This window comes from Mustelus asterias, chromosome 1, assembly GCF_964213995.1.
Source record: "Mustelus asterias chromosome 1, sMusAst1.hap1.1, whole genome shotgun sequence".
NCBI lineage: Eukaryota > Metazoa > Chordata > Chondrichthyes > Carcharhiniformes > Triakidae > Mustelus > Mustelus asterias.
In genome coordinates this window covers 26,175,245-26,194,261 of record NC_135801.1, presented here as the reverse complement: position 1 = coordinate 26,194,261, position 19,017 = coordinate 26,175,245, and the positions used below count along the sequence as shown (strand labels likewise).

At 46.7% G+C, this 19,017-nt stretch overlaps 1 protein-coding gene across 1 annotated transcript in view; it reads right to left on the bottom strand.

The window, feature by feature from the left end:
• Positions 1 to 15,517: 15,517 nt before the first annotated feature.
• slc7a11 (solute carrier family 7 member 11) overlaps positions 15,518 to 19,017 on the bottom strand; it is a 188,831-nt gene continuing 185,331 nt past the window's right edge. The window contains exon 12 of the mRNA XM_078238448.1: positions 15,518 to 16,114. Coding sequence (XP_078094574.1) covers positions 16,050 to 16,114 — 65 coding nt within the window. The 3' untranslated portion in view covers positions 15,518 to 16,049. The remainder of the gene's footprint in view (positions 16,115 to 19,017) is intronic.

The window sequence follows — 19,017 nt, the reverse complement described above, 5'->3', positions numbered from 1 at the left end:
TTCAGATATGATAGAATGAAATTAGTTCAGTGGGGCAAGAACTGGCTGACGTTATGGGCTTACCAGGGCAGTCCTTTTTGTGGAATTTGGGAATAGATTTGGGACCTCTTAATGGATGCTCTTAGCACCATTCTCAGCCTTTATCATCACCGTTTCCATTCCATTTGTCTTTTTGTCCATGTCACTATTATCAATTACAGCACCCTCCCCCTCGGCCTCATAATATAAATCTTGTCTGATTTTCCTTGTCTTCAGCTCTGACAAAGGGTCATCCTGAATTGAAATGCTGGCTCTATTCTCTCTCCACAGATGCTGTCAGACCTGCTGAGATTTTCCAGCCTTTTCTGTGTTTTGATTATGACCACTTAGCGTGTTTCCAAAGACAGACACCCTGGAAAATGTTTAGTCGTGGGAGCAGTTGCGGAGGAATTGTGCAGCATGGCAATCAGACACACCAGAAATTCAGCTGGACTTGGAGCCGAATGCTTACTGGAAATCCTTTGTATTTACCACTACACTGCAATTTTAACTCCAGGGTCTTAATTCTGCTTGGTACTGGTAGGAACATAAATGCTTATTATTGGAGGTGGGCATATTTCTGGCCAAGGTAGGCAAAGTGTGGTGGATGCTGGGACAGTGAGTAAATTTAAGGAGGAGTTAGACAGATTTTCAATTTGTAATGGGTTGAAGGGTTATGGGGAGAAGGCAGGAAAATGGGAATGAGGAGCGTATCAGCCATGATCGAATGGCGGACTCGATGGGCCAAAGACCTAATTCTGCTCCTATATCTTATGAACGGATGAACTGAGCAGCTGAACTCTTCTCTGCCCGGTGGAGTACATTCCCCAGAAAAAAAAGCACCTCCCCCAGGACAGAGTTGCACGTGTACATGTCGGTGGAGAACAAGATCAGATAAGGCTCCTCCCCTGACGAAGAGTCATCCAGACTCGAAACAGGAATCTTACCAAATATTGGTGAGAAAACCAGAGTGTTTCTCTCCAGATTTTATGACACTCTGCCTAAAAAAATCAAGCGGTCGTGTTTCACTCCGTCATGCAGGGGGATGGGGCCTTTACACGCCAACAAAACACGGCTGCACTGAGATTGGGTTGCTATCACTAAAGGGCACTTCGATCATAACCTGAGTAAACCTCCCCTCAGCCCACCATGGAGGTCCCATGGGTTCCTCTCCCCATCCCCGATCGGAGTCGGCACTTCCCTGACCCCTCGATCATCGACCCCTTCCCCCCCGCCCCCCTCCTCTCCAGTCAGAGCTGGAACCATCAACCTCCCGCCAACGGCTAAGGCTAGCATCCTCTGTTCCTCTGTCTGCTCCCGGCCCACGACCACATCTAAATGAACTCTCCCCCCCCATGAGTCTCCCATTGGGACCCTTGACAAGGGTTGGCACTGCCAGGTTAGCCCCATGACCTGTGACAAGGAGCTGTGCCAGGGCATTGCCAGGGCACTGCCTGGCCATCTGCTGCTCTCCTGGGGCTATGCTGACATTATGCCCTTGGGAGACCAACATGACAGGTTCACATCTAGGAAACCTATTGTAAACAGCGCCAATGTGATATCACGGTCAGTGCAGTGTCAATATACAACGGGGGGGATCAATATCTGGTGAGGGGGCGGGTCAATGATATTAAAATCCATTCAAATTCATGTACAACAGGTTCAGGCCCATCGTGGGAGTGAATCTGATGATTCTTTTTGTTCATTCGTGGGACATGGGCGTCACTGGCTGGCCAACATTTATTGCCCATCCCTAGTTGCCCTTGAGAAGGTGGTGATGGTGAGCTGCCTTGAATCGCTGCAGTCCATGTGCTGTGGGTTGACCCACAATGCCATGAGGGAGGGAATTCCAGGATTTTGACCCAGCAACTGCGAAGGAACGGTGATATATTTCCAAGTCAGGATGGTGAGTGGCTTGTAGGGGAAATTGCAGGTGGTGGTGTTCCCATGTATCTGCTGCCCTTGTCCTTTTAGATGGAAGTGGTCATGGGTTTGCAAGGTGCTGCCTAAGGATCTTTGGTGAATTGATCAGCGGATCTTGTAGATAGTACACACTGCTGCTACTGAGCGTCGGTGATAGAAAGAGTGGATGTTTATAGATGTGGTGCCAATCAAGCGGGCAGCTTTGTCCTGGCTGGTGTCAAGCTTCTTGAGCATTGTTGGAGCTGCACCCACCCAGGCAAGTGGGGAGTATTCCATCACACTCCTGACTTGTGCCTTGTAGATGATGGATAGGCTTTGGGGAGTCAGGAGGGTGAGTTACTCGCCGCAGTATTCCTAGCTGCTGCTGGCAACGTGGGTTCAAGATCGCCCCTGCTCCACAGATGCTGTCAGACCTGCCGACATTTTCCAGCATCTCCTATTTTTGTTCAGATTACAGCATCCGCAGTAATGTGCTTTTACCTTAGGGCTCTTTCTACCTTTGGTTCTGTAGAAGGGTCATATGGTTAACTTCTATCTCTCTCTGTCTCTCCACAGATGCTGGACAGGTGTGCAGAGTTTTCCCAGCGTTTTCTGTTCTTATTTCAGATTTCCAGTGTCCCGTAGTATTTTGTTTTTCTCAGATAAGGCTGCGATGCTGGCCACGGTTGAACAGCAACAACAAATGATATTGATATGGCACCTTAAACATAATGTAACCTCAACAGCATGTTGATATCTATTGTTCAGCTTACACACACATAATGGACATTGTAATTAATGACTGCCACTGACAGAATTGAGCCCCCCCCCCACCAAAAAAAGGAGCTGACACACTCCGTGGCGAGGGGAAGCATTGCATTCCATCTGTTAGCATTTCACGCACTTCCCGGGTAACGTCTGTTGAGACAAGAATCAGCCCAGGATTGAAACTTCTCCGCATAGCAACATGCATGGTTGCTCTGATTAGGGTGGCTTATGCACTCATGAGCAAATATAAAAAGCACCCAACTTGGCGAGTAATTACAGCCGCACTTAGCAGCACCGGCTCTGCGAAAGATTTATGGCGCCCAGTCTCTCTATCCAGCCAGTTTGGTGTCAAGTTAATTTCTTAGCTGTCATATTAGTCATTTTTGGTGAGCAGGCAGGCCCCAGTGTTCCATGTCCACTCGGGTGAGGTAACCAGCAGAACTGTTAATCTTATGAATAGTTGCAGTGATACATCAGAGTGTCAGAAATAATTCGAAGCTTATTTGTCTCACTGAGGGGGTTAGAGTTTTGATTTTGTGCAGAAGGGACGACAGCAAGTCACGATTGACTTCAGTAAAACTAAAAATGGGAAGAGATGCAAACGGGCGGCGCGGTGGCACAGTGATTAGCACCGCTGCCCCACAGCGCCAGGGACCCAGGTTCGATTCCCGGCTTGGGTCACTGTCTGTGTGGGGTCTGCATGTTCTCGCTGTGTCTGCGTGAATTTCCTCCGGGTGCTCTGGTTTCCTCCCACAGTCCGAAAGATGTGCTGGTTGCCCATGCTAAATTCTCCCTCAGTGTACCTGAACAGGCGCCAGAGTATGGCAACTAGGGGGATTTTCACAGTAATTTCAGTGCAGTGTTAATGTAAGACTACTTGCGACACTAATAAATTAAGTTTAAAGTCCAAATATGCAGCTCAACGCTGAAGCTTCCTTGTTTCACTTTTGCTTCATCCACCAGTGTTGTTTTCCTATGAAATACACCTGTCACAAACCCATGTAGCCATGATGTGGAGATGCCGGCATTGGACTGGGGTGGTAAATCTCACAACACCAGGTTAAAGTCCAACAGGTTTATTTGGAATCACGGGCTTTTGGAGTCACCTGATGAAGGAGCAGTGCTCTGAAAGCTCGTGATTCCAAATAAACCTGTTGGACTTTAACCTGGTGTTGTGATACTTCTTATTGTATAAACCCATGTAGCGCGGGTTAAATTACTTGTTTGCACTTGTATTTTTGTTGGACTGATCAATTTGCAGAGTGGGATCACCCAAAAACCCCTCTTAAAAAGTCCAGGAATTCTAAAGTGCAAGAATAAAAAGTGGGATTTTAAGCTAGATCATTGCTTTGAGCTAAAAGGTATACATTCAGGGCTGAGTGTTAAAAGTCTGATGTTTCATTGTTCAGTTTTGTTTTTTACTCGATTTCTGGATCGGTGTGTACAGAGTATAAGAGAAAAACTGGCAAGGGAAAAAAGTGCATCAGATGCTGCAGCAACTGCCCAGACATATAAAAGTCGTAGACGACAGCTACAACACCAGGAGCTGCAGCTGCTGTCCCACACAATCGCATTGTGGGGATGTCTGCAATATAAATTCAGCACTTAGTGAAAATCTGTTGTTGATTTTGCCAGCGAAATTAGTACCATTGCGAGCCCATGCCCAGGGCAATTTAGATTCTGTTGACTTCCAAAGCTTTTGTCTTTGTTTTCACACCACCTGCTAATTAGACACAATTAGCAGTCTGTTTGGGAGAGTCAGCAGTTCCCCAGAATTAACAATGAACATCAAACCGACCTTCATCTTTTCAAAGAGTTACTCTCTCTCCCCCCCCCCCCACCCCCCCCCCCCCCCCCCCCCCCCCCACCCCTCTCTTATTATATTCCCTCTATATATTTGGAGTCAGGTTCCCATGACATTGCACAGGGGGCCTCCAGTCAATGTAGAGGGCCAAAAATCCCTCTGGCTCAATCCTTTCACAGTTCTGGTTGGGAGTGTGAGGGGAAGGGCCTATTTCACGTCAAAGAAGGCCATGGTCTGACATCTGCCGTGCCCATTTGAAGTGGCTGCTCTGCTCACCCTCAAGAAAAAAGGCCCCTGATGTTGGGGAGGGGGCCAGGTCAGGGGATGGCACTTGTAAAAAGCCGAGGATCGCGGAATAAGACGTGGAGACTCGGGCTGGATGAGGAGCTGCACCGTTTCCAGGTCCCTGGCAAAGAATGAGTTACCAGATGAGATGCTTCATTGAATCTTAATTTCACAGATTGGTGACAGGCGACAGCATGTAAGGAGGCGTATTTGTTGCTTAGAAGGAACAGAATTCGTAGGAGCACCGACTGTAGTCGAGATAATTAAATAGGTGAAGACTAAGGTGGAGCTGGGAGTTAGAGAAAGGGAAAAATTGGAATTAAGAGTCATATCGCTTCTCAGACTAAGTTTTGTTCTACTCAAAAATGAAGGTTGTTCCCTTGGGCCAATATCTAAGACTCAAACAAACTTAGATTGTCTAGAGAATAAGGTTGGATGGTCAGTGTGCTGTGATTGGGTCATTATTTCTAAGACTGTGGGCATGGGACTAGGTACTTCGACGGTAGACATTCTTAGATATCTGATTAACACTTCTTTAATATCACAACTTCTAAACAGGAAACAGAGCATGCTCATAGTTCCCAGACATGATTCCAACTTCGCTCTCCAGACGCTAGCATCTAACTGACTGGTATGAGTGGTATATCATCATCTGTCATATATTAACAGCACAGAGGTGCACTGGCTAACACTGCTGCCTCACAGCGCCAGGGACCCAGATTCGATTCCGGCCTGAGGTGACTGTGCGCAGTTTGCACCTTCTCCCCGTGGCTGCGTGGGTTTCCTCCGGGTGCTCCAGTTTCCTCCCACAGTCCAAAAATGTGCTGGTTAGGTGGGTTGGCTATGCTAACTTGTCCCTTAGTGCCTTGTCCCAGGATGTGTAGGTTAGCGGGATTAGCGGGGTAAATACTTGGGATTACAAGGATAGGACTGGGTACGATGTTCTGTTCGAGAATTGGTGCAGACTCGATGGGCCGAATGGTCTGTTTCTCCACTGTAAGGATTCTGTGATTCTGTTAACCTTTTACACTATAGTGAGGACATTGTTATGAAATAAACTACATTTTTGACTTCCTTCAATGTATGGTGTGGTTGGAATCCAACCTTCAGGCTCAATTGGAGGCCTGCAGGTGAAAAAGCATCAGTAAAATATGTGGGGGTAGGGCCTGGGTGGGATTGTGGTCGGTGCAGACTCGACGGGCCGAATGGCCTCCTTCTGCACTGTAGGGTTTCTTTCTTTCTTTCTTTCTTTCTTTCTTTCTTTCTTTCTTTCTTTCTTTCTTTCTTTCTTTCTTTCTTTCTTTCTAAGTGTCAGCCTGACTTGCCAGGCAATGGTTCATGGAACAGAAGAGGTTAATAACTAGGAAGGAATATAGGAAAATCATTCAGCTGCTTGAGCCTGCCCCACTGTATTCGATCATAGCTGACCTCTGTTATAACTCCCATTTTCCTGTCTTTGCTTTGTAACACATAGTACCCTGGTTATTAGAAAAATCAACCAGTCTCAGTTTAGAAATTTGAATTGAACTAACGTCAGCAGCATTTTGCTGCTGAGAGTTTCAGATCTCCACTACCCTTTGTGTGGGGATATTCTTCTTGATATGATCCTTCAACTGTTTAGCTCTAACTTCATTATACATCCCTGTTATAGCACGCCTCGCCACCTCTCTGTCTAGTACATTAAATGTTTAATAACTTCAAACAACTTAGTTAGACCATCCCTCAATTTTCCATGCTTAAGAAATACCAGCCTGGGATGGCGTGGTAGCACAGTGGTTAGCACTGTTGCCTCACAGTGCCAGGGACCTGGGTTTGATTCCCGGCTTGGGTCACTGTCTGTGTGGAGTTTGCACGTTCTCCCCGTGTCTGCGTGGGTTTCCTTCGGGTGCTCTGGTTTCCTCCCACATCCTGAAAGACGTGCTGGTTAGGTGCATTGACACGAACAGGCGCCGGACTGTGGCGACCAGGGGAATTTCACAGTAAATTAATTGCAGTGTTGATGTAAGCCTTACTTGTGAGTAATAAATGAACTTTAGTCTGTGCAAACTGACATATTCGTGCCACAATCCCTTCAAGACTACTATATCCTTGCTGAGGCACAGTGCTCAGGACTAAACGCAGTGCTCCAGATGCAGTCCAACCAGAGATTAGGAAACATTACCATTCAAAGATGTGCAGGTTAGGTTGTTTGGCCATGTTAAACTGTCCCTTCGTGTTAGTGGGCCTAGAGGGGTAAATACATGGGGTTATGTGGATAGGGTGGGATTGTTGGTGCAGGCTCAATGGGCTGAATGGCTTCCTTCTGCACTGTATGGATTCTATGATTGATAATCATTTGTATTTCAGCCACTGTGAGACAAATGCCACCATTCCATGACTTTTAAATTATTTTTGTACCTCCCCACTAGCTTTTAGTGATTTCAATGCTTGAAGCCTTAACTCTCTGCTCCTCCTCAGCCCCTAGCTTCACACCATTCAGAAAAGCTCCTTTCAATCGTCTCTAGAGCCCTCTTGCTACTTAAGTTTTCAAGTTTAAGTTTCAAGTTTATTTATTTGTTTGAACCCGGACCCCTGGCTCTGTGAGGCAGCAGTGTTAACCACTGTGCCAGCATGAGGCCCACATGAGACAAAGTGACCTGGAAAGCAAATTAATTTCTGTAAAATCCAACTAATGATCGTTAGGAAAGGGAATCTGTTGTTGGGATCTGGTCTGATGCATGTGTCCCCTACTGGATGGTTGACACTTTTTGTGCCCTTCAGGGCAACCAGTGAAGGGAAATAAATGTTGACGTGCAAACCCCAATGCCATATTTAAAAGAAAACAAACATGAGGATGTTATAAATTTTCAAGCACATGGATTTTAAGGGGGTAGGTAGGCAGGATGCTCACAAAGTGAGCAATGAACCCAGCACAGTGGCAAGCATTACTGCCTCACAGCGCCAGGGACCCGGCCCTGGGTTCGATTCCGGCCTTGGGTAAGTGTGTGGAGTCTGTTTCCTCCGAGTGCTCCAGTTTCCTCCCACAGTGCAAAGATGTGCGAGTTAGACCATAAGACATAGGAGCAGAATTAGGCCACTCGGCCCATCGAGTCTGATCCACCATTCAATCATAGCCGATATTTTTCTCATCCCCATTCTCCTGCCGTTTCCCCATAACCCCTGATCCCCTTATCAATCAAGAACCTATCTTTCTCTGTCTCAAAGACACTCAATGACCTGACCTTCACAGTCTTCTGCGGCAAAGAGTTCCACAGATTCACCACTCTCTGACTGAAGAAATTCCTCCTCATCAGGATGATTGGCCGTGCTAAACTGTCCCTTAGTGTCAGGGGAACTAGCAGGGTAAATACATGGGATTATGGGGATAGGGCCTGGGTGGGATTTCTGTCGGTGCAGGCTCGATAGGCCAAACGGCCTCCTTCTGTACTGTAGGGATTCTTCTAAAACAAATCACCAAATTTATTTCATTCACTTGCTCGACATGGCAGGGTAAGATTTAAGCTCATCCTCTGGGTTACAGTGGGTGATGTAATACGTGTCACATTTTACTAAATCCAGCATTCCTGCTCCAGCCTGTCTTTTGATAACATATCTCAAACAGGGTCGGCACGGTGGCAGAGTGGGTCACTGTCCGTGCGGAGTCTGCACATGACATTCATCCTGTGTCTGTGTGGGCTTCCTCCGGGTGCTCAGGTTTCCTCCCACAGTCCGAAATTCGTGAAGTTACTGTGAAATTCCCCTAGTCGCCACAGTCTGGCGCCTGTTTGACCATGCTAAATTCTCCCTCAGTGTACCCGAACAGGTGCGGGAATGTGGCGACCACGGGATTTTCACAATAACTTCATTGCAGTGTTAATGTAAGCCTACTTGTGACACTAATAAATAAACTTGAAACAAGGTCATTATGTTGATGTAAAATGTGGTAAAGACCACAAATTTCACAACTGAGGCAGCACAGCAATAAATGTTGGAGGAGTGTAAGACCAAGATGGTACAGGAACCACAAACTTCGTACCTTCTCCGGAAGTAACTGGGGGGAAGAAAAGAGATTGAATTTCTGTGGAAGTTCTTGCACACGCTTACCATCAATTAGTTACATATCAGCAAACCTTTGAAAAAACTCTTGCGAGGAGCATGAATCCTGTCTGTTCTACTTTAATCTGTAAAAGAACAAGACAAGGAGGCTCCTCTGTCAGAATTACTCAAAGTGGCCAAAGAAGCATGGAAATTCAAAGGAAATGGATAGTCCCAAATTCCTTTTTGCATGTCTGCACGATCAAGTCTATTCCTTGATGGGTTGGAATTTCGAGGATATTGGGCGGCACGGTAGCACAGTGGTTAGCACTGCTGCTTCACAGCTCCAGGGTCCCGGGTTCGATTCCCGGCTCGGGTCACTGTCTGTGTGGAGTTTGCACATTCTCCTCGTGTCTGCGTGGGTTTCCTCCGGGTGCTCCGGTTTCCTCCCACAGTCCAAAGATGTGCGGGTTAGGTTGATTGGCCGGGTTAAAAATTGTCCCTGAGATGTGTAGTTAGAGGGATTAGCGGGTAAATATGTGGGGGTAGGGCCTGGGTGGGATTGTGGTCGGTGCAGACTCGATGGGCCGAATGGCCTCCTTCTGCACTGTAGGGTTTCTATGTTCTATGTATTTATAATGTGGGCGGCTTGTCAGGTTAATGACTCCGCCCCCAACACCTGAAATTATTTTTGATTCTTGCTAAGGTAATCCTCACTAAAATAATTCATTCTGTGTAGTTCCACTCTGCAGAGAGGGATCTTCTGTATTTGCTTCTGCTGCACACTCTTCATTATCTTCCCAACATCCTTCTCATCCGAGGAGATCTGGCGTTTGCCCAACTCCTCCAGGTCTAGGTTGTTTCCTCTCCGCAGTTGCAGAGAATGCAGCAGACCACAATAATGCGTGAGACCCTTGGGGAGAGACTGTAATTTGGTCCAGGCACTGGAACCGCATCCTCAACAGTCCAATTGCCTACTCCACCAATATGCGCCTTGAAGCATGAGCCTCATTGTATCAATTCGCCGGTGGTGTTTGTGGCCTCCACACTGAAATCATCAGCCACTTTCTGAGTTGACACTCCTTATCCCGGGGAGCCATCCCTCCAGCCGCTGCTCTCCCTCAAACTGGTATATGTGAGCAATCCCAGATATAACTGTCATGGGTGCTCCCTGGAAAATGGGCACACACCTGCGTGAAGTGCGTTGTGTGGTCGTAATCATAGAATCTACAATGCAGAAGGATGCCATTTGGTCGGTCGAGTCCGCACCGACAACAATCCCACCCAGGTCCTATCCCCGTAACCCCATATATTTACCCTCTTAATCCCCCTGACACTAAAGGTCAATTTAGCATGGCCAAACAACTTAACCCACACATCTTTGGACTGTGGGAGGAAACAGGAGCACCCGGAGCAAACCCATGCAGACACGGGGAGAATGTGCAAACTCCACACAGTCAGTGATCCGAGGCCGGAATTGAACCTGTGCTAACCATTGTGCCACCGTGCCGCCTGCAAGTGGGGCGAGCAAGGGCCGGAAAATCCTGCCCCATGTGTCTGTGATTTCCACCTCAGTGCTTCCCATTAGTGGTGCGAATTTCTGCTCTCCTTCACAGCACCCTCTCTGATAGAGTCATAGAGGTTTACAGCATGGAAACAGGCTCTTCGGCCTAACTTGTCCATTACGCTCTTTTTTAAAAAACCCCTAAGCTAATCCCAATTGCCCGCATTTGGCCCAATAGAGATACTACAGCCACATCCCCATATAGCTTCCTCAGCACTTCAGCAGGATGAATAGTGTCGAGCCTCCATTTTCTCATGGCATCTGACCCACACATTCTGCAAATGCCCCACCCACCCCCCATCCCCAACCCTCAGTCAAAGAGCAAAAGTCCCAACCTTGTATCGCACCAAAGTGTATCACAGTAAAAGCATGACAATAAGGTCTGTATCCTGGTGGGGCACCTCAAACATAGTGCCAGTCATGATATGAAACAGAGTGAACGGTGTCTGCTATCATCATCATACCTTGGCTTGGAGTTCTCCACAGTGTGAGCTGTGCATTGCTGAGGCTTGACTTGAAAGATACCTCTACATTCTCGGGACTTGGTGTTCCAAAGTGTTAACCTTTGTCTCCAGACTGTGCAACTAGATCCAACTCTGGCTATTAAACTGGCACGCTGGACTCTTCAAGGAATTGTCAGGTAGTCATTAATGACAACAGCATTCATCTTGACGAGACAGATCTTGAGAGGTATGCAATTAGCTTTTCAATCAATTCCCTAGAGGACAGCCTCATCCTTCCAGGTCTTTCATGCTGTTCAGTTAAATAGCCTTGCATGAGAACAACAAGCACCCTTCTACTGCTCTACCTGACACTCAGAGCTCATAGAGAAGTGGATTTAAACTTCCTGTCCCGTAATCCCCTCTGGCCTCACACTATTGACAGAGTGAGGGTTTTAGGTTTCACTGCATTCACCCTCCCCCATGTTTATACCTCATGAGACAGTGTAGCTCCCCATCACTGATACCCCCACACTGCCCTTGCAGCCTGGTCTCTCACAAAGCAGGATCCCAGAACCTCATAGTCGCCCCCAATAATGCCCTTCTGTAGTGGCCGCCTCCCATTTAGTTTGCAGCTCCCAACAAGGAAGGGCACCCACTCAGCTACTGTTTGAACACTAACCCAGCATGGAGGGACTGGGAAGTGATGCTTGCTAGGCAGCCAGCACATCCACTGGGAGCAAGGGGTGACCCGACATGAAGAGAAAGTAAGGCCTGTAGGCGCCCCACCCACACCTCTCCACCGCACCCCCCCGATGGCAAAAGTGATCCTCACTTGCCCCCAAGCTGCACTTGTGTGCATCCCCAGCATTCTCCCTGGTGCCCCTTGAGAATTGGACTGTCTGAGAAGTCATGACTGCCTGAGCGCTCACCTCCAATATCCCCCTCAGAGGTGAAGTCGCCAGGTTCACGCTTATGTGGACCTGTTGTAAATGGTGCTGGCGTGAATTCACATTGGCGGCAGCTGAATATTTATTGCGGTCCTCAACGTCCGGAGTGAGGGCCTCCTGATGATAGGCCGATGCATTCCAATTAGGTTCCCACACCTATCCTTGGCATGTCCCACATCACTCTGCCGGCAAGGTTAGTTCAAAATTCGAAAACATGACCGAGATTCGTGTTTTTTCAAACTCTCTGCATTTTGCGCCCGTGCTGCCTATCCCGCGCACGGAGCGAGTGGGCTCAGGATCCTGCCCAACTGTTGAGCTGACAGAACGACAATTGTTAATTGGACTAATGTTAGTTTTCTCATGTCCAGCTCTCCCTGCTTTGGGGAATGCTTGTTGTATTTTGGAACCAATCAAGACCTTGGTGAGGGAACATCTATAAATGCCCAAACAACATCATTACCACTTTTCGTCAAAACAAGTTAACATTTGCACTTATTCATGAACAAATGACTCACTCACTGTGCAATTTTCAATCAGAACTTCCCTCCGACTAAACTTTTACAATTAATTTGCAAATTACCTTTGTTTCCCATTCAGTAATCAAAGAAACATTTGGTTGGAATGTCATTATGCTACCATGAAGAGAAGTATAAGACCATCTACCCTTTCACAATATGATTCAGATGGCCAGAACTTAATATTTGTACCCATGTACATAATCACATATCTGAATTCACAAATCATCCTCCCTACCTGTTTCCACACTTGTTGCAATGCTCTGTGATATCGATTGCCCACATACATACTGAGCTGAAGGTAATAGTGATGTATCTTTCAACAGACAGATGAAAAAAATCCCTGACAGAAGTTCAACATTTGTTTTGGAGGCCATTCTATCTATATGATCCAAATAATTTCCAACAAAGTTCAGCCAAGTATTACCACCCAAATGTTTTAAGTTTATTTATTAGTGTCAGAAGTAGGTTACATTAACACTGCAATGAAGTTACTGTGAAAATCCCCTAGTCGCCACACTCCGGTGCCTGTTTGGGTACACTGAGGGAGAATTTAGCACGGCCAATGCACCTAACCAGCACGTCTTTCGGACTGTGGGAGGAAACCGGAGCACCCGGAGGAAACCCACGCAGACATGGGGAGAACGTGCAAACTCCACACAGACAGTGACTTAAGCTGGGAATCGAACCCAGGTCCCTGGCACTGTGAGGCAGCAGTGCTAACCACTGTGCCACCAACACTAATGTCTATGTAAACAGCTGATACAGTGGGCTGAATTTGGGGGACTCGTCGAGGGCAGCAAGAGGCCTAATGATCCCAGCACTGGTCCGTGTGCCAGTCTCTTGACCCAGTTTTCGTCATCCCCAATTTTTGCTGAGGTGGGTTTGGGGTCAGCAGAGCTACCTCAGCCCAATTAGACTCTTTAAGAACTTTGTTAAATAGCCTTAGACGAGGGCTTCTGGAATAACTGCCTGGTGGCGGGCACCCAGTGGCAGGCCTGGATGCCCCCTTGGCCTGGTTGGGTGTAGGTATAGCCAGGGAGGTGGGGTGGGATAGAGTTCATAGAATCATAGAAATCCTACAGTGCAGAAGGAGGCCATTCGGCCCATCGAGTCTGCACCGACCACAATCCCACCCAGGCCCTACCCCCACATATTTACCCGCTAATCCCTCTAACCTGCACATCCCAGGACTCTAAGGGGCAATTTTTAACCTGGCCAATCAACCTAACCCGCACATCTTTGAGTCTGAGCTGCAGCACAGGTCGTCAGGTAGCAAGGTCGACAGGTTAGAACACTCATCCCCATTTACTGGGGCATCACGTATTTGTAATGATGACAGTCAGACTTTCAAACCTTTAACCCTCACTCCCCATCTACCCACATCCATCCACCTTACATGCTCCCTCTGACAACAGTATCAACAAAGGCGGGTTGAACAGGTGGCCACATTATGAATGCTTGGCTGAGTTCCAATAATGGTTAATCCAGTTGCATCATAGCAAGAAATGCAAAGTGGAGTGAAATCTTTGTTAAATTGTCAGCTCTTTGAGGAATTCCCCTTTCCCCTTAGTGATGGACTGGCTGTTGTATCTGTTTTTTACGAACAGGTTTAAAGTCTTCCTGTCGAGTGCCCTCTCTTAGCTACTTAATCCATTGTAGGTGTTCCTCTCCAGCTGAAAGGCTCCTGATTGGCCTTCCTGCTTTGAGAGCTAACCTGCCACCCATTATTGGACAGGAAACCTGTCTCCAAGCCAAGTAAAGGAGCACGGCCATGAAAATCCCAAAGAGTGACCCGGGGTGGGTTTGAGACCCAGAAACAGTCCTGACTATTGTTTCTGTTTTTGTTCTAATAAGCCCTGTAGGTTTTCATACTCTATCATCTCACAAGCCAGTGCACTTAGCAAGGACATAAAAAAATCCAAAATGTTTGTGAGAGTTCTGGTGGGAGGTCGATGAAGCTCCCATGGAAATGGTACAAACGGCTGTTTTTAATCATTGACGTACTTCTGATTGGGCTACCGCAAGTGTCCTGCCAGAGTTATGGTGGGAGAATAGGAATCGCACATGTTGCTCCCGACAACCCACCCTCCACTTCGACCTCCACACCAACAGAATTTCAGGGCTAAAACCTCTTAAGCGACCTCTGTTCATAACAATCTGTACTTAAATTGGTCATCTGAATTGGTAGGTTTCCCTAAAGGCAAACTTCAACAAAAGGATAGGTTCGATCAAGCACAGTAAATGTTAACAGTTGGCGTAATAGATATGATTCAGTGTTTAAATGGGGTGCACCTAACTATGGGCCAAATATTCAGGAAGGAGACTGGTACCGGGAGTTAGGAAAGTTCTCCATCTTGCAAACCCGCCTCTGTTGAGGAGGCCTCCCATCCACCATATTTTCATTTCAGGGAAGCAGGGTGGGATGGAGTTGAGTCTGAGGCTGCAGCAGAGGTAGTCGCGTAGCAAGGTCAACAGGTTGGAACGCTCATCCCCATTTACTGGGGCATCAACTTATTTGTAATAATGACAATCATTCTCTCAAACCTTCACCCCTCACTCCCCACCCCTGCCCATCAACCGCCGCCACATCCATCCATCCTACATGCTCCCTCTGACAACAGTATCAACAAAAGTGGGCTGAACAGGTGGCCACATTATGAATGCTTGGCTGAGCTCCAAGAATGGTTAATCCACTTGCACCTTAGCAAGCAATGCAAAGTGGATTGAAATCTTTGTTCGATTGGCAGCACGATTAACTTGTAAATAAACTGCTGATTCTTTCAGGAGTTTTTCTTTTCACTGTTGTTGTATTTACAGAGGTCTGAAGTGCAGAATAGAATCTGACATTGGTACTATTGTGTTTGATTGGCAACTTTATGAAAAGGTAAGAGGGCCAATGTAATTCAAAGGGAATGTTGAATGGTTGGTTCATGATTGCAGACTAGGAGATTCTCAACTGCTCAGAGAAAATTTAAACCTGATCTAATTACAGAAGGGACTTGATTCCACTAATATTGCAAAGGGGCAGTTGATCGACCCACCTCCGCATTGGCACCAGAAACAGCGGGTGTGAGACTTGGCTATCTGCACTGGCAAAAATTTCCAGAAATGGGAATGGGGGGAGGGGGGAGGGCATGAATTCCAGAATCAGAATCCCTCCCATTTTTAAAGAGCCCCAAGTTACCCTGAATTGGCAACAATGGGAACCATAACTTTTTTCATTTACAAGCAGAAAAATAAGTACGATCATACCTCCAGCACAATGACATTACTTTATATACAAAATTAACTCTGGCTCTGTTTCTACAAAAAGAAAGTGGTTGGCCTGTATATCTACATATACCTTCAGAAAAAAAATGTATCCTGTTTGAATAAATACAAGCCTCTAGCTCATTTTTAAATAATGTATAGAGTCTTTCTAATCGAGTAAATAACCTGGCCCTGAAATACGACAGGGGAGGACGACAGAGAGGGGGGAATTCCTTTGGGTATCTTGCCGTAACGTGGGTGGATGATCAGCAAGAATTCTCCCACTGCCGGAGCAATAGTTTCAACAACTGCATGCACTCAATCTCTGCCAGTCTCCTTCCTGACGAAAGAGCAGAAGAACTCCCCACCGCCGCAGGATTTCAGGGGCACAGAAATGTCCGTGAGTCTTTATTTTTTGTTTTCCAAAGTTTTAGGAAGAAATTAGGGTTCCACTGAAATGGCCAAGCATTTCCTTGACATTTGCAGTCTCACAGCATATTCATAACAATCAGCAGCTTGTGCCAGCAGTGGAGCTAATCAGTCAGCATGTTCCTCTGGTGGCACTACCTCCAGAATGATCTGGGCTGTCGTTGTCATCGAATCTGCCACGACAAAAAGAACAAAAGGTTACAAATGCTTTAGCCATAGACAATTAATCCTAGAAGGAATAAAGAGAAATAAAAGCACGACTGCTGTAGACCTGAAATAAAAGCAGAACATTTTGAACAATATCTACAAGAGAATAAGATAGGTTAACAATTCAGCTGCGAGCTTTCCATAGAAACCCTATGGTGCAGAAGGAGGCCACTCGGCCCATTGAGTCTGCACCGACCACAATCCCACGCAGGCCTTATCCCCATAACCCGACTTATTTTACCCTACGAACACCCAGACGCTAAGGGACAATTTAGCATGGCCAATCAACCCAACCCGCACATCTTGGGAGTGTGGGAGGAACCTGTTACAAAGCAGCACTCAGGCTGCGAATGCCGAACGGAATCAAATTTTTCCAAATGGACCCACAGGCCAGTGCCATCTTCATGAGAACATCTCTGCACTTCATGAATCCCAGAGAGAGAGGACCCATGGGAAGGAGAAAAGAGGATAGTAGGAGCTTGTGTGTTTATAAGTCCTGGGCACATACAACAGAGCCTTGACTCCAGTTGTCTTGGACCCCCTTGCCAGTGGACTAAGGCTTTGCTCCATCAAGTCCATGTGATAGCTGGTGCAAAGCAGCCACCCCACATTAAGGAAGTCACACACCGGCATCTTCCACCCCCTTAAAATGATTTGTGACCGGTAACATGAGGACCCTCATGGGGAACCCCAACTATGACAAACCATAATGGCGTACTGCTACTGTTTCCTGGAAGTTCAGGTTGAGCATTGGACTCCTCAGTCACCTGAGAACTCATTCTTCGTGTAGAAGAAAGTCATTCCCTTAGGGGGATGTGAAGAGAGAGATGTTTCCTATAATCCAGACACCCATCAAAACTCATAACTGTTTAAGGAAGGGACAAAATACGAAATAATGGATATTGAAATAATGACTGTCACAGCCAACACCTCTTGGAAATACTCAATGCGTGGGATTTTTCAGCCCCGCTCACCTCAAAACTGGAAAATACTGAGGAAGGTCAATAGATCTTTGCATGGTCTGCCCCCCAGTGCCCGCTCCGACTCCTGTGGCGGGCAGGATGGGAAAATTTCCCCCAATGGGTGAAATATTTGAAGGCAAGGCTGCCCAGCCACTTGAGAGAGATTGTAAGTGACACAGTGGTGCCAGGAAAGTCTTCAGCAGAGGAAAACAGGCTGGAGGCTGCTCATACCCTCTCTCTCTTTTGGAATAAAATTGTCACCCGTGTCGAGAAGCCAACTCTACCAGAAACTTAGTGATAAACCAAGTCTCGTGATAATTGTAACATAGACTCCTACAGTGCAGAAGAAGGCCATTTGGCCCATCGAGTCTGCTCCGACCACATTCCCACCCAGGCCCTATCCCCATAACCCCATGCATTTACCCCAGCTAGTCCCCTTGACACTAAGAGGCAACTTAGCATGGCCAATCCACCTAACCTGCACAGCTTTGGACTGGGGGAGGAAACCGGAGCACCCGGAGGAAACCCACGTAGACACGGGGAGAACGTGCAAACTCCACACAGACAGTGACCCAAGCCGGGAGCTGAACCTGGGTCCCTGGCGTTTTGAGGCAGCAGTGCTAACCACTGTGCCACTGTGCCGCCCAAGATCTTGCATCCTTTATTTGATTTTTTATTTTCAGATTGAATCTCGCAAAAACATCTCTATAATTGCACTTGCACACACAAGGGAGATTAATATTCCTTGTTATTCCCCCCTGTCCAGATAACAAATTCATCACTATGTTAACAACAATGTGCTGTAGATGCTGGAAATCTAAAAAAACACACAGCAAGTGCTGGAAATACTCAGCAGGACTGGAAGCATCTGTGGAGACAGAGTTAATGTTTCAGGTCAAACATGACTCTTCGTCAGAATGGTTCTGGTGAGTCAGTCTCGGCTTGAAACCTGAAATCCGTTTCTCTCTCCACAGATTCTGCCAGACCTGCTGAGCATGTCCAACATTTTCTATCTTTATTTCACTGACTATTTTGTTGCTACGGACAGCTTGCAAACCTTTTATCAATGAATCATGGCATACTGCAATAAAATAAAGTAACTTTGGCAATTAAGTAAAAAAAAACTCAGCTTTGCATTCCTACCACTGATGCTGTGATTAATAGTTTGAATAGGAGCATCCAGTGGCACACGGGTAACTTCATTACCTCTGAGCCAGAAGCTCTGGGTTCAATTCCCTCTTCAGGACTTGATACCTGTGGAAGGCGTATTCATAATGTGGCCAAAGAGGTCTGATCTGTAAGTTCATTCTGATATGTCTATGGCAGCTCAGTAAGAGTGTGTCAACCAGAACTGTATGGTAGCTCGAGCATAACATCCCATGCTAACAGATTCCACATTCAAGCTCTTGCCACAGACTGTACTTCATGACAAATGTCCTCCTTGTTTTGAGGAACTGCTGGATAGAGGTGTAATAATGACTGAAGATTCAAAATGTATGTTCCCTACTGGCAGACTAGCATCATCATATCCACACTCTATGGATTCCATAACGGTCTTATATCTATAGGCTTGTCCTAATATGTCAAGAAACAGTGAAGAAGTACGATGCAATCTGTCCCCATATTGGAATGCATTTTAGACCATTAACAGTGGGAAACAAATTGAGGATGAAATGGTGGTAAAATGGGGGAGTTTAACAAAAGGTATCCTATGTTAGAAGTGAACTGTTCATGTTTGAAGAGCAGGAATACAGCTGCAACGTTTTAAAGAGGTGGAACACAGAGCGGGAACACAGAGCGGGAACACAGAGTGGCAATAGTTTAAAGATGGATCACAGAGTGGGAATACAGCTTGAGAAGACAGAGCAGCAAACCTGTTACAAAGCAGCACTCAGGCTGCGAATGCC